The 14,714-nt window shown below is 37.7% G+C and overlaps 1 protein-coding gene across 2 annotated transcripts in view; it reads left to right on the top strand.

Moving 5' to 3' along the window:
- Positions 1 to 14,714, top strand: part of LOC140731268 (nucleus accumbens-associated protein 2-like) — a 73,365-nt gene that overhangs the window by 49,154 nt on the left and 9,497 nt on the right. For both annotated transcript variants that reach the window (XM_073052851.1, XM_073052852.1), the window contains 2 exons: positions 201 to 1,112; positions 10,102 to 10,278. In XM_073052851.1, coding sequence (XP_072908952.1) covers positions 257 to 1,112; positions 10,102 to 10,278 — 1,033 coding nt within the window. In that variant the 5' untranslated portion in view covers positions 201 to 256. The remainder of the gene's footprint in view (positions 1 to 200; positions 1,113 to 10,101; positions 10,279 to 14,714) is intronic.

Genomic DNA, 14,714 nt, shown 5'->3' with positions numbered 1-14,714 from the left:
TCTGTTTTAAATAAAATTATAGGTAATTTGTGATGTCAAGTTTTAAAATATCTTAATATTGAAACAGCTATGCAAGATTTTGAAATTTTTGCTTGTCTGTCTTAAATTGTGGTGTAGTGTCAGCACTGACCTGTTGGTTTTCTTTCTCCCTTTGCCATTTTCTCTTTCCCCACCCTACCTTCCCAACTCTTTATTTGCAGTTTTGTTTTGATGCTGTCGTTGTGAGTCTTACAAGGACTAGAACTTCACCTTTACTATGGCTCAGATCCTCCATCTTGAAATTCCAAATTTTGGGAACAATGTCCTGGGATGCCTGAATGAACAGCGGTTAATGGGGTTATTTTGTGATGTTTCCATTGTGGTCAAAGGTCAAGCCTTCAAGGCACATAGAGCTGTGCTGGCTGCAAACAGCCTCTATTTTCGGGACTTGTTCAGTGGCAACAGTAAAAATGCATTTGAGCTACCTGCCACAGTGCCACCTGCCTGCTTTCAGCAGATCCTTTCCTTCTGTTACACCGGCAAACTTACCATGGCAGCCAGTGAGCAGCTGGTGGTGATGTACACAGCTGGTTTCTTGCAAATACAGCGTATTGTTGAGAAAGGGACCGAACTGATGTTCAAAGTGAGCTCCCCGCATTGTGACTCTCAGACAGCCTCCACTGAAGATACTGGCTCTGAGCCGCAAAGTCCTTGCCCCCTCCAGCCACCTGCTACCTTAACTGTTGTGTCCCCAGCTTTACCCATTCCACTGCTTTCCCGGGTGAAGAGCGAGCACTGTGAGCCAGATCTGATGGCATCTGGTATTCATGCTCTCTCAACAAAACGTTCACTGGAGACTAGCCAGCGTGAGAGTTCCAGTAACCAAAACTGTGCCACTCCTTTGAAGTTACCCAGAGTTTCCTATCCTGGAACATGGGGTGCTACAACTTTTGTACAACCAGTAAACTATGCTCCAGCAGAGCGCACAAGCCCAGGTGGAAGTAGTAATCAGACGACAGATAGTCCAACCTCTTACCATAATGAAGAAGAGGATGAAGAGGATGAAGCATATGATACTATGGCAGAAGATCAGTATGGACAGATGTACATCAAGGCATCAACAGGATACCATGGTAAGAAATACTGTCTGGAACTAACTACGTTTGTTGCTAATTTGTTCATTTAAACTTTCTAGTGCTTCCTGTATTTAGCAACTTCCTATAATTGCTGGGCTAAGAATAGAGTACTAGGCTCACATCTGAGGAATACAAATAAGAAACAAAATGAAGAATATTTTTCAGTAAATGGATTGTTATATGTGGAGTATAGAATATGCTCTTCTGTAGAATAAGAAAAGCATTCATAATGCTTCACATGAGAGAAAGCAGGAAAAAATGTTTCATGTTCTTTCTGTCTGATTAACAAAAAATCAATTGCTTCATTAGTTTAAGGTAAAAGTAAATTCACTCTGTTATTCTACAGTAGAAATGATTGATGGCTAGAGAAAGGACAAATTCTGAATGGAATGACAGCAACATCCTTAAAGACTTGTTATAAATGTACATTCCGCATAGCTACCTGCATATAAAAGAACATGAATGGAAAATGCATCTCCCTCAGAAACGAATGAAATGGGAGATAAGAGAAATGGTGCCTATAAAAAGTATTCCCCCCCACACCCTCGGAAGTTTTCATGTTTTATTGTTTTACAACATTGAATTACAGTGGATTTAATTAGGCTTTTTTAACACTGATCAACAGAAAAAGAATTTTGTGTCAGCATGAAAACAGATCCCTACAAAGTGATCTAAATGAATTACAAATATAAAACACAAAATAATTGATTGCATAAGTATTTACCCCCTTTAATTTGATACAATAAATCATCACTGATGTAGATTTGTTTTAGAAGTCACATAATTAGTTAAATTGAGATCTGGTTTTGAAGACCTGTGCCCAGTCAAGAAGTTTCAATTAATTGTAGTAAAAATACACCTGTATCTGGAAGGGCCAACTGCTAGTGAGTCAGTATCCTGGCAAAAACTGCACTGTGAAGACAAAAGAACATTCCAAGCAACTCCGCAACACAGTTATTGAAAAGCACAAGTCAGGAGATGGATACAAGAAAATTTCCAAGTCACTGAATATCCCTTGGAGTACAATTAAGTCAATCATCAAGAAAAGGAAAGAATATGGCACAGCTGTAACTCTGCCTAGAGCAGGCTATTTTCAAAAGCTGAGTGATTGTACAAGAAGACGTCTAGTGAGGGGTGTCACCAAGAGACCTATGCCAACTCTGGAGGAGTTACAGCCTTCAGTGGCTAAGATGGGAGAGACTGCACATACAATTGTAGCCCAGGTGCTTCACCAGTCTCAGCTTTATGGGAGAATTGCAAAGAGAAAGCCTCCATTGGGTGGGGGGAACTAACATGAAATCTTAGCTAGAGTTTGCCAGAAAGCATGTGGAAAACACTGAAGTCAGCTGGAAGAAGGTTCTATGGTCTGATAAAACCAACATTGAGCTTTTTGCCTATCAGACTAAAACCACACATCATCAAAAACACATAGTCCCTACTGTGAAAACGTGGTGGTGGCTGCATCGTGCTGTGGGGATACTTCACTGCAGCAAGCCCCAGATGGCTTGTGAGGGTAGACGATAAAATGAATGCAGCAAGATACAGGGAAATCCTGATGCAGTCTGTAAGAGAATTGTAACTTGGGGAATTTCTTTTCCAGCAAGACAATGGCCCCAATCGTAAAGCCAAAGCTACACAAGAATGGCTTAAAAACAACAAAGAATGCCCTGGAGTGGCCAAGTCAGATTCCAGACCGCAATCCAAATGTGAATTTGTGGCTGAACTTGAAAAGGGCTGTTCATTCACGATCCCCGTGCAATCTGACAGAGCTTGAGCAGTTTTGTAAAGAAAAAGGGGAAAAATTGCAATGTCCAGATGTGCAAATTGATGGAGACCGATCTACGTAGACTAGGTTGTAATTGCCACCAAAGTTACATCTTCTAAATACTGACTTGAAGGGGGTGAATACTTATGCAATCAATTATTTTGTGTTTTATATTTGTAATTAATTTGGATCACTCTGTAGAGATCTGTTTTCTCTTTGACACGTAAGAGTCTATTTCTGTTAATCAGTGTTTTAAAAAAAAAAGCCGAATTAAACCCACTGATGATTCAATGTTGTCAAATAATAAAGCATGAAAACTTCCGGGTTGGGGGGGGGGGGGGGGTGAATACTTTTTATAGGCATTGTATGTTGAGGCTTATATTAAAAAAGTGTTCATTGGAATTGCAATGTTTATCTTTGGTATACATTTGAAGAAATTTTTAATGCATTAAGTTTCCAAAATTTGCTCAAAGGAGTTTTTGGAGTTGAAAATTTAGCCAAACACTTAAAGAATAGATGCATGCTGAGAGGATTAAATGAAGTGGGCAAGGAGGCTCATCTGAAGTACAAATGCCAGAATGATCCATATCTACGCTGTAATTCCATGCAATACTTAAATCTGAATAAGATTACATTGCAACATTAATTATTCTTTTAAAATAAAACTCTTGTGGAGAGAGATGTAGAAGGCTTTTGAGATCTGGGTTTTAAATTTCAGTCTTGTGGGCTAAGATGCTTTTGAACTCAACTCTTCACAATACAATTAGAATTGTGGAAATGGAACCTATCAAAATTGCCTTTATTTTTGATATGCACTGGTTGATGATGATGTTGACTCGGGCCTGAGAGTCCAGCCTCGGACATTTTCATGCCTTACAAAGTGCGGAACGAAAGACTCCTCACACAGACATTTTGCAGTATTTTTCTTTATTTTACAAGGTTGAGTTGTGAGCTCAACACTCAACCCAGCACGGATGGAAAGCGTACGCGGGAACGACCCGACTGGACTTGAACCCAATCCAGTGCTGATGTCACTGCACCACCAGCCGGCTGGTTGGACATGTGGAGTACAAAAAAGAGAAGTAGAAAAGTCAAAGTTGAAAAGTTATTACTGCCTTAATCATAAATCTACATTACATTAAGGCGTATAGTAGGAATAGATTTTCAGTACCTTGACTTGAACATTGTACTTTCCGTACATGAAAGTTTTGTATGATAAAATATCCCTTAAATATTAAATTATACCTATATTCTTCAATAAATGCTAAGAACAGAAGAAATAAGAGCCAAGGTCCATCTGGCTCTTCACCCCTGACCTACCAGTCATTAAAGTCATGATTGATATTTTTCTACAGTGTCATTTTCTAGCTTGGATCTATGACTCTTGATTCCCTTAACATCATAAAATCTATTCATCTTTGTTTTGAATGAATAATTATAAAGGCTACAGTGTTTCAAATCCACACAGAATTCTGTGAAGAAACTTCTCATCTTTGTCTAAACTGTCCATAAGGCATAGAAGCAGCAGGCTATTCGGCCCATTGAGTCTGCTCTGCCATTCCATCATAGTTGATTTTTTTATCCCTCTCAACCCTATTTTCCTGCCTTCTCCCCATAACCTTTGATGCCCTGATTAATCAAGAGCCTATCAACCTCCACTTTAAATATACCCAAAGACTTAGCCTCTGCAACCATCAGTATCCATGAATTCCACACATTCACCACCCTCTGACTAAAGAAATCTCCCCTCATCTCTGTTCTGAATGGATGTCCCTATATTCTGAGGCTATGCCCTCTGGTCTTAGACTCGCCCACTATAGGCAACATCCTCTCCACATCCACTCTATGCCTTTCAATATTCAATAGGCTTCAATGAGATTCTCTCCCCCTCCCCCCAAATTCTTATAAACTCTAGCAAGTACAGGCCCAGAGCCATCAAATGCCCCTCAAATGTTAACCCTTTTATTCCCAGAATCATTCTTGTGAACCTCCTCTGAACCCTATCCAAAGACAGCACATCTATTCTTTGATAATGAGCTCAAAACTATTCTCAATGTTCTACTTGCAGTCTCAGTATAAAGCCTCAGCATTACGTTCTTGCTCTTGTATTCTAATCCTCTCAAAATGAATGCTAACATTGCGTTTACCTTCCTTACCGCTAACTCAACCTCCAAGTTAACCTTTAGGGAATATTGCATGAGGACTCCCAAATCCCTTTGGACCTTTAATTTTATAATTTTTCTCCTCATTTAGAAAATAATCTGTGCCTTTTTTCCTTCTACCAAAGTGCATGACTATATACTTCCCTACACTCCATCTGCCACTTCTTTGCCCATTCTCCCAAACAAAATCCTTCTGCAGACTCCTTACTTTCCTAACACTAACTGCCCCTCCACCTATTTTTCTATTGTTTGCAAACTTGGCCACAAAGCCTTCAATTCCGTCATCCAAATCATTGACATATAATGTAAAACGAAATGGTCCCAATGCCATTCAGTGCAGAACACCACAAATCACCAGCAGCCAACTAGAATAGTCCTTTTTTTTTCCTACCCCTTATTCTGAAATTGTCCTCCCTGTTAAAAGACTCCTCAGGCAGAGGAGATGTACTGCATCTAGCCTGTCAAACCTTTCAGCAAATTTACCATCCCTGGAACAGATGTAGTGATTCTTGGCTATGCATATTCTTTGGCAATGCTATCATTTCTTAGTCAAGTTAACCAAAACTGCACATGCTGGCCCAAGTAGAATGTCAATAAGTCCCATATATTTGCAATAAAGCTTGGCCTAGTATTCATATCCTCTTAAAAATAAGAGATATCTGTCTTGTTGGTTTACAGCAGCTTGTCTTACAGCAAGTAAGCTTGTTTTTAGCATCACTGCTAGCCAATCTTTCTCATTTAACAAATACTTCAGTTTTCTAATGTACATCAATCTGGGTTGCCCCACTTTTTCTACATTATATTCCATCTTCTTTGTGATCACCTACTCTTCAAATTCAAAGGTTCATTTAATATCAGAGTATGTATACAATATACAACCTGAAGTTCGTACTCTTCAGACATCTATGAAACAAGAAGCCTCATTGAATGAATGATAGAAACTTATCAAGACCCCTCCCCCTTCCTTTTGCACAAAGCAGCAGCAAAAGCATTGATGCTCCCCCCACCAGCAGAAGCACCAAAGCCCCAAAGAGTACTTGACCCAAAGTCCATCAAAACTACAGTTCACAAGCCAGTACTTTGGTATCTCAATTGAGAGGAGGTGAGATTTTCATGTCTATACATTATGAAAAGCTAAGCCCCAAGCACTGATCCTGTGGTATCCAACCAACTACAGCCTACCAACCCGAAAACTCAGTTGAATCCCACTTTTTGCTTTCTGCTTAACCATCAAACCAAATCCCAATCCATGTGAGTACACGGTCCCTAACTGTATTTGCTTTGACTTAGAGCCACACAGAAAGATGGTTATTAAATTGATTACCACCTTAAAATCCAAATACTGCATTTCTGCCAAATATGAACTGTATGCATTGTGGTTAGTTTCAGTTGAAACACTTTGATATTGATCTAGTAAGTGTCAGGCAAAAACTTAGAAAAGCCTGACCTAAAGAGGCAAGTTATTAAATGCAATGACATTTTTGGTTCAAATTGTGCAAGTACTGCCAATTTCTGTGCACTTCAGTATTTCATACTGAATGAGCTGCTGTGGATTTTAGAATTAATAGCAAATTTCAAAAATGGTAATCATTTGTATAAAACTTTTAACAAACTTCCAGTGCTGACTTTATAATCTGTCATTGAAATAAAAAGTTAATCAGACATCTCTTTGCAATGCATCCAGACTAACTGCATGTTCTGATTAAAACATAACTTTCTTGTATAATGGCTAAAAATATAATCCAAATTACGTGGTCTAAATAAAACAAATATTTCTGCAGTCTCATGCAAATGGAGATTGAGATACAGGTAAAAGTTGAGACACTCATCAATTTGACACAACTATTTGGTAGTTAACATATTTTTGACCTATGTTTTCTGTTCCATCTTGTTGCTTTCCTTTTCCTTTAATCCTCCATTTGACCATAGTAAAATATCAGAACCAATTGTTGGGAAATAACCAAAAATTATAAAGGAATCATGCATTTTATTAAGCTCTAAAATTTTCATTTTAAGTTTGATGTTCATGGACTGGAGCAGAATTAGAAGTAACTTGGATAATTGGGAGTGCCTTCAATTCTCAGCAAGTTTCAGAACTAGCTGTTTACTCCCAGCCAATGACAAAGGAAGGCCAATGATGAATTCTAAGATTTAATATCTACCCAGAACAATTTTGATATAAACCAGTCAAATTTGGTGTAAACAATGGTGATTTGTAATCAAGCTGGATAAATAGAAAAAAAAATATTTCTAATTCACAGGCATCTTTTCATTGCTGTGGATTGCTAGGTCTTGATGCACCAGAAAATGCATGAGCTTTATTTAATCTTTTTCTTTAATCACTGTTCCAGTGAATTCTCGGTCTTAGTCAAAAAACTGGACATAATGAAGTTTTCATCAATCCACAGTTAACTTGCTGCAGAATTTCAAGGTTATTTTGTAAATCCATTGAAATCATTGGAGTGGTAAATTATTAGCATCTGGTACTGGCAATGTTGTGGCAAGAATGGTAATTAAAAGGAATTTGCTGTGCCTCTACTTTTTTTTTCTAATAGCTCTTCAAAAGCCAGTGTGAAAGATTTGTATTCTAAGAGGATGAAGTTATCCTAAGCATTACATGTGCTAGCCCCCATAGAGCTGGCATTGCATATGGCCACTCTGGATCCCATTGGGCTTTAGAAGCAAAATATTAGATTGGGAACCACATAATTTCTTAAAACTATTTATTTGGAAGTGCTAGTTGCCATCCCTGGATTTAATCAAAAGGTAATAACCAAAATAAATAAAGGACTTTTCTCCCTTTCTAAAAGCTTAAAAATAGCAATTTAGTAATGAAAGTCCTCTATTACAAGTTTTTGTTCAAAATTAGTAGTATTACGGTTGCAGTATGCAGTAAGTGGATTATAGGAAAAAGTGAGCTAATTTAGGCAAAGCTGGAAAATATATTTTGTGACTCTATTTGTCAATAAAGAGAACAATGCCATAATCTCAATAGAAGCTCAGGAAGGAAAAGCAAGGAATGAAGTCAAAAGTTGTTAGACAGTTGTGCGCTTGATAAAGTCAATTAGTCTAGATTGGGTGCTTGAGTTGTTGAGACAAGTAAAGATGGAGATTGCAGAATGATTTTACTGTAGTCTTCTAATTCTCTAGAGACAGCATGCCGCATTTGCTTTTTCCAAAAAAATATATAAATCAGTCAATTAAATCTGTAGTTGTGGAGATGTTTCAGTCAGAAAAGAAGCAGTATAATTGTAAGGGGATTACATTTGACTGACATGAATTTTTGAGAATAACAGAAGGTTACTGAGGGAATGTGGTAGATGTCACCTGTGGGTAAATTTCAAAAAGCACTGACATAAATCCATAAAAAGCTGGTAAGCAAAATTAACGACTGAATTAAATGTGATAAAGGAGCATGGTTTAAAAATTGACTTAAGGACAGAATTGTAATCCAGTTTAATTCTCCTTTCCAGCTATTGGTCCATGGCATCTCAGATGTACGTCAAGACAATAGATATGCTTGTCTATATCTGTAATACTTCTAGACAAAATATTCCCAGCTCCCACAACCTTCCAGGGTTTTTTCTTGTGTGTGTTTTATTATTTGACCAAAGTGAGTGGCTTCCTAGTCAATTTCGGGGCATATTTTTCAAACTTTATCTGATCATGTGCTAAATTTCTAATCTTATTCCATTTTACTACTATTACAATTCTGTAATCACCTCCTTAATCCCTTCCACTGTCCTTAACTCTCCAGTCTGTTGAAGTTTTTCTCCAGGCTTTAGCTTTTGTCAGATTTAACTATTCCAATGTTTTCTTGCTGGCCCTTCACCTGCCATCATTAAACATGATCACATTAGTTGTCTGTGGCCTCTATTCTACTTCGTATGGTCTCCATCCATTACCCCTTGATTTGTTAGCATTTGATCCAATTTAGCAATGCAATTCTGAAATGCTCACCTTTGTTCACATTTTTACCCATACCTTATTTGCAGTATCTTTACAACCCTCCAGTTGCTTACTGCTTAAATTTGTTTTTTCCTTCCTGTGTTTCTGACACCCTATGCTCCTGTAATTTCCAGTAGTCTAGGCTGAGAGAACTGGAACTCTCTCCCTCCATTTCATTTTCCCTCTCCTCTTAGTGCTGCTTTAAAATCCATCTCTTTCACCAAGCTTCTAATCACCATCTCAGTTAGGGAATTGACCCAAGGAGTTTTGTCAAGCATATTAACAACATTAGAAATGTTTGGGTGGGTGAAAGTAAATCAAATTCCTTAATGGAAGGAATTGAAATATATATCCACTACTGCCAAAACAAAATTTAATTTGATTTTAAGGGAAAAGTACATGAAGTGGAAAGAATAAGCTGTGGGAGCTGCATACAATACAGGTAATAGAAACATAGCTGAATGTTTCCTGTGCTATAAGCATCACAAAATAGCTTTATACAATATTTGTCACTTTGGTCTTTCAATAATCAACTCATTTGTGTCTAAACAACTACAGTAATTTCACAAAATCAGTTCTAGAATTCCTGATGAATGAATGTGATCAGTGGATTGTTCACTTGAGCCAGGGGTTCCCAACCATTTTTATGCCACGAACATCTATCATTAACCAAAGGACCCCAGGTTGGGAATCCCTGACTTCAGCTAACTATTTATTGGTTTGACAGACTAAGCTTAGTACATTTTTAGCATTGACAGAAAATAGCTGAGCAAGAGGTGTTCAACATGAACTTTAAGCTTATCATAAAATTATTTGTGAATGACAGGCTGTGACTCAATGGAACATAAAGTTGAATGCCATCATCAAACAAAGAATAGCTTACACCTAATCATTAGTCTCAAATGGATTTAACTACAAATTATCGTTAAGAATTTCTTGAAGAGTATCTTTTTTCCAGTTCATTTAAAATTCTTGTATTCCAAGGTGATTGAAAAATAAACTTAAATATGCTCCTACATCCATTCCACTTGTGGAACAAATTGAATGTCCTATCTGCTTTATTGTCATGTATTGTAGTTTTAACTCTGCAGCTTATTTCTATTTCTTTTAGCGCAAGAGAAAGTTGGACAGTTAACAAACCACATGACGGTAGAAAATCGCTCTTGTGTGCTTGTTCGTCGTGATTTAGTTGCACTTCCTGCTAGCCTCATCAGTCAGATTGGTTACAGATGTCACCCAAAGCTGTACTCGGAGGGTGACCCTGGTGAGAAACTAGAACTCGTCTCAGGTAAGAATGTAAAACCTTGATTGGTCAATTGTGAAGAAGGTACAGGGCTCAGTAAATTATTGAAAAATAAGCTATCATTAGACTGCTAATTAAGTTTTGGGAAGTTTGTTTATGTTACAGTCATTTCTGTAATCAGTTAGCTTTATCAAATGAGTCCTTTTGTTTTTTGTTTTTGTTCCTAACTGCCATAAACTTCTGAGAGTTCCAAATGAGGGAGAGAGCCAATAAATGGTGATTGCGAGGTCTGCGTTGATCAGAAATTTGTCCTGGATTTTTTCCCCCTCTAACTTGAAGGCAGTGATTTTTGATCCAATCCGGAATTGAGTTGGTCATTTATGTGGCCTAAACTAGTTTCACCACCTTGGTTCAACATCTCAGTCCTACTTGCAGTTCTCTTTGGCTGCAGAGGGCTGATTTCATTCTATTTGAATCCACGCAGGTCTCCATTGCCTATCAAAGTCCTTGCCCTAAAAGAGCACAATGATTCTAAATTCTCGTCGCTCTTTCAACCTTGTCCTTTGTTCTTTTTCTTCAGTGTATTTTGACAACCATGCCATCTGTTGCCAAAAGGTGTGGTTTAGAACTCTTTTCAGAAATCAACATATTTTTCTGCCTGCCCTGCATAAGCTGCACCTACCTCATTGACTTGAATTTCAATTGCCCATACTTGTCTCCTTATGGCGTAGGGTCTAAATCTGAGTATCCATAGGATATTGTTTTCCGTATTGAAAGTATGATATGAATGCAAGTTATTCTTTCAAACTTTTTAATCCAAACTTATGAAGTTTTTTCTGAATATTTTGTGGAGTTTGTCTTGTAAATTTTATCATTGTAGTTTCAGCACAAGGTTCCTAGAACTATAAATAACTATTTCTTGTTTGCACAAAGAATACAAAGTTCTAAGAATCCTGGGCAACTCTTTGACCTTTGTACACTGGGTGGTTAACTTTTTAAAAAAATTCACAACTTTATTTTACCAATGAGTATTTCAAGGGACAGGTGTTTCTACCAAGTGGAGATGAGAATCCTAGCCTGTATTCCAATCAAGATGAGATGAATTAAGAAATAGTATCGTTCATGTGCAATACAAGTATAGATCAGTATCACCCTAGTGCGGTATATGTGCTCCTCCTTTTTGGTTTCAGTTGATTAAATTATGATCCATCAGAGGTGTTAAAAAAGCAAATGAAAATGTTTGACTTTGTTTTGAGTTTAAAGGGTTCCACTAGCAAAATGAACATTTGAAAGCTGGAATAATTGCTACTTGTATCTTTTCATACTAATCAGCAAGCACCTGCAAGTTCATGGGCATATTTGTCTAGATCTCTTGTGCCTCTTGATTCCAGGCAATCTTAGTGCATCAAAACATTTCAGACTAGAGTGTGTTGTGCAAAAATCATTTTAATATAATTATTTTAAACATGTTATAGAAGTGTGTTGCAATAATTATTAAATGTTACACAATAATTTGATTTTTTTTGTCATTTAAATCAGTTGCCTGAGTACTGTAAGTTTTAAATCCCCTTGTATTTTAGCTAGTTGAAAGGTGCAGCAGAGATCATTGTTAGCTTGAATAGATGTAGTAGATGTTTATTAAATATCCAGTTGATGAGATTTTACTTCAAGGAATTTCTGGGGCAGCACACTTTCAATTGCAGGCAGATCTTTCACTTTAATCCTCTTAACTTTTATCTTGCTTTACTTGTATGGATATGGATTTCAATAGTGAAATTTCTAAGCTTAAAAAAGGCTTTACATTTGTTTTCTCTATTGGCTCCCTCAACAGTAATGGAATTTCAAGCAACACACAAAATTTATGACCTGGAGAATGTTAAACATTCCACATAAAGGAAAAATACTACAAAGCATACATGCCAAGTCATAAAAATTAATAGAAAAAAACATGTTTTTCTGACACATCAAGTTGAGGAAAGCTTCTTGAAATATTGCAATTTTTAACAAAGTTTTTTTGGGGGGGGAAGAAAATGCAGTGAATAGGTTATTAATTTAATCTAAATTGCAATGTTGTGTTATCTTGTTTACGTTTTTAAATGGTTGTTAAGCCTGTTAGCATATTTTAAATTAGCAAACCAAGTCACAGCAATAGATTTTTATATTTGCATGTAAATAACAAATATGTCAACTCATGATTCAACTGACCTCCACCCACCAGTACCATGTAAAGGACTTGCTAAATGGAATGTTTTCTAGTTGTTGTGACTGTGGAATTGCATACATTCTCTTTCATTTATTCCAGGTCTGAACATTTCTCTTGATTGAAAGATAATTTGTAAGGCATGCATGTTGAAAGAAGCCAACTAGCTCTTATTATCTGCAGAATGTAATGGTTGCTTTGATAACTTAACAAACCACAGCCCCACCAACAAGAAGGGAAAAGTTAGTGAGAGCATGGGAGCACCAACTTCTAAAAGTCACAAATAATTTCAATTTTAAAAAGCTGACTCCGATTGCTTCATAGTTACTGATTCACAAATCTTCAACATTTCTTGCTAAGAGCACTTTTGGAATTCCTTTAAAGAAATGCTGCTGTTCTTGAGCAGTGGTGTGCAGTGAATGTCCTCAAGTCCTCAGGAAAAGGTGATAGGTTCTAGAGCAGACTATCTAAGCCATTTGACATAATGCTTCACTGGAACAACCAACCAAAACTATTTGGCCTTCCCTGCCTGGTCCTTCGTACATGCCGAATTCTCATTACTGCAATCTGGTCTTAAGGTGGAAATGCTGCAAATGACACCACCCACCTTTTTCTGGAATATACATTTGCTAAGTTATTCAGGAAACGTGTACAGTAATCTCTGTCAGGATTCATCCTGAGCAGATGTTTAACACTAGGCCCTTGATGCTGCAGATTTTTCAAGGTGAAAACCCATCCAGTTACTGACTAGGTCTTTGTCTACTCAAACAAATACTTACAGGGAACATAATGAGAACACTTGATTCATGCTATTGACTCATGGCTCCTGACTTTTTAAAATCTACTCCTCAGCTTTTTTTCTCCAGTCCTGCCAAAGGGTTTCAACCCGAAACACCAACTGTACTCTTTTCCATAGATGCTGCCTGGCCTGCTGAGTCCCTCCAGCATTTTCTGTGTGATGCTTGGATTTCCAACATCAACAGAATTTCTTTTGTTTATTGATAACCTTTACTTATTTATACCTCGTCTTTCTAAAATCAAATAGTAACAGGTTTACAATGGCTCCTATTGTAACTATTTGTTGTTAATGTCTGAGCCACATTTAAGTGATCTCTTGGGTTAAGGTGGACAATATTGCATCAAAAGCACTGGCAGTCTTGCTTAGCTCCAGCTTCTGTGCCAATCCTGTTGACTCCCTGTTGTCTCTAGTTCCCAATGTTGGCACTGGTCATGATGAAAGAGATGGGAGGGTGGGAGAAATGTGTTCTGCAGAAGGGACTAGTTTCCATTTGGCATACCTCCTATAACAGGAGGTTACTTATCTTGTGTGGCATACCCCTGCTTGTTTCTGGAAAACAGCCTGTTAATGTGCAGCATCTGTTTGCTCCAAGACAGCCACAAGTTGCTCTTGTGACATCCACATTTCCACTTAGTTATGACTGGCATTGAACTGCTATCTTGTGACATATTGCTGTTACTTCGAAGCTTTCCCTTGCAGATTAGGCAGATATCCAGCTGTGTTAGTGCAAGAATGCACAGAAGGAAAGATTTGATATGGCCTCTGAGCCAGTAAGTGCTGAGTGAAGAGAATGACACTCCCTGGTCCCTACCACAGTATGTATCACATCCAGAATGGAGCTCTGTGTCCTTGCTCAGCATACCAACTGCCAGAGCTTGGATACCCTTCAAATGGATGTGCATTTTTTGATGCCAGCCTTAACAATGAACTATCTTGTGCATTCCTATCTGCTTTTTTACGTGCATCCAAATTGTAGTCCTTATTTGAGTCTCGTCCAGGACATATATTTGCATCCTGCATTCTTCCCCCATCTTCCAAGACCGAGACCAGCTCCCATCCCAGATTCCTGATGCCAGGCTGCCAGTTATTTTGCTCATTACTTGTTATGTTAGTCTGTGGGGCGTTGGATGTGGTGATGCATTGTACTCTTCTTCATTTGTTTCTTACACCTCCCTTCTCTCCTTTGTCCCTTGCTACTCCACCCCTTTCTGTATTTTGTGGGGACAGAAGTAGTTGAGCTATCTTTTAAAAATCAACTAAGAGTTAGTTCAAAGTTAAAAGTAAAATTTATTATCAGAGCATATACATGTCACCACATACAACCCTGAGATTCTTTTTCCTGCAGGCATACTTATCAAATGTATAGAACAGTAATTGTAGACAACAGAACAACAGACAGTGCAAATGCAAATATAAATAAATAGCAATAAATACCGAGACAATGAAATAACAAGATAAAATGTAAGATCAGTGGTTATGGGA

The sequence above is a fragment of the Hemitrygon akajei genome, chromosome 7 (assembly GCF_048418815.1).
Source record: "Hemitrygon akajei chromosome 7, sHemAka1.3, whole genome shotgun sequence".
NCBI classification, from domain to species: Eukaryota; Metazoa; Chordata; class Chondrichthyes; order Myliobatiformes; family Dasyatidae; genus Hemitrygon; species Hemitrygon akajei.
The sequence above is the reverse complement of the archived record's forward strand: the minus strand, read 5'-3'. Positions and strand labels throughout refer to the sequence as shown.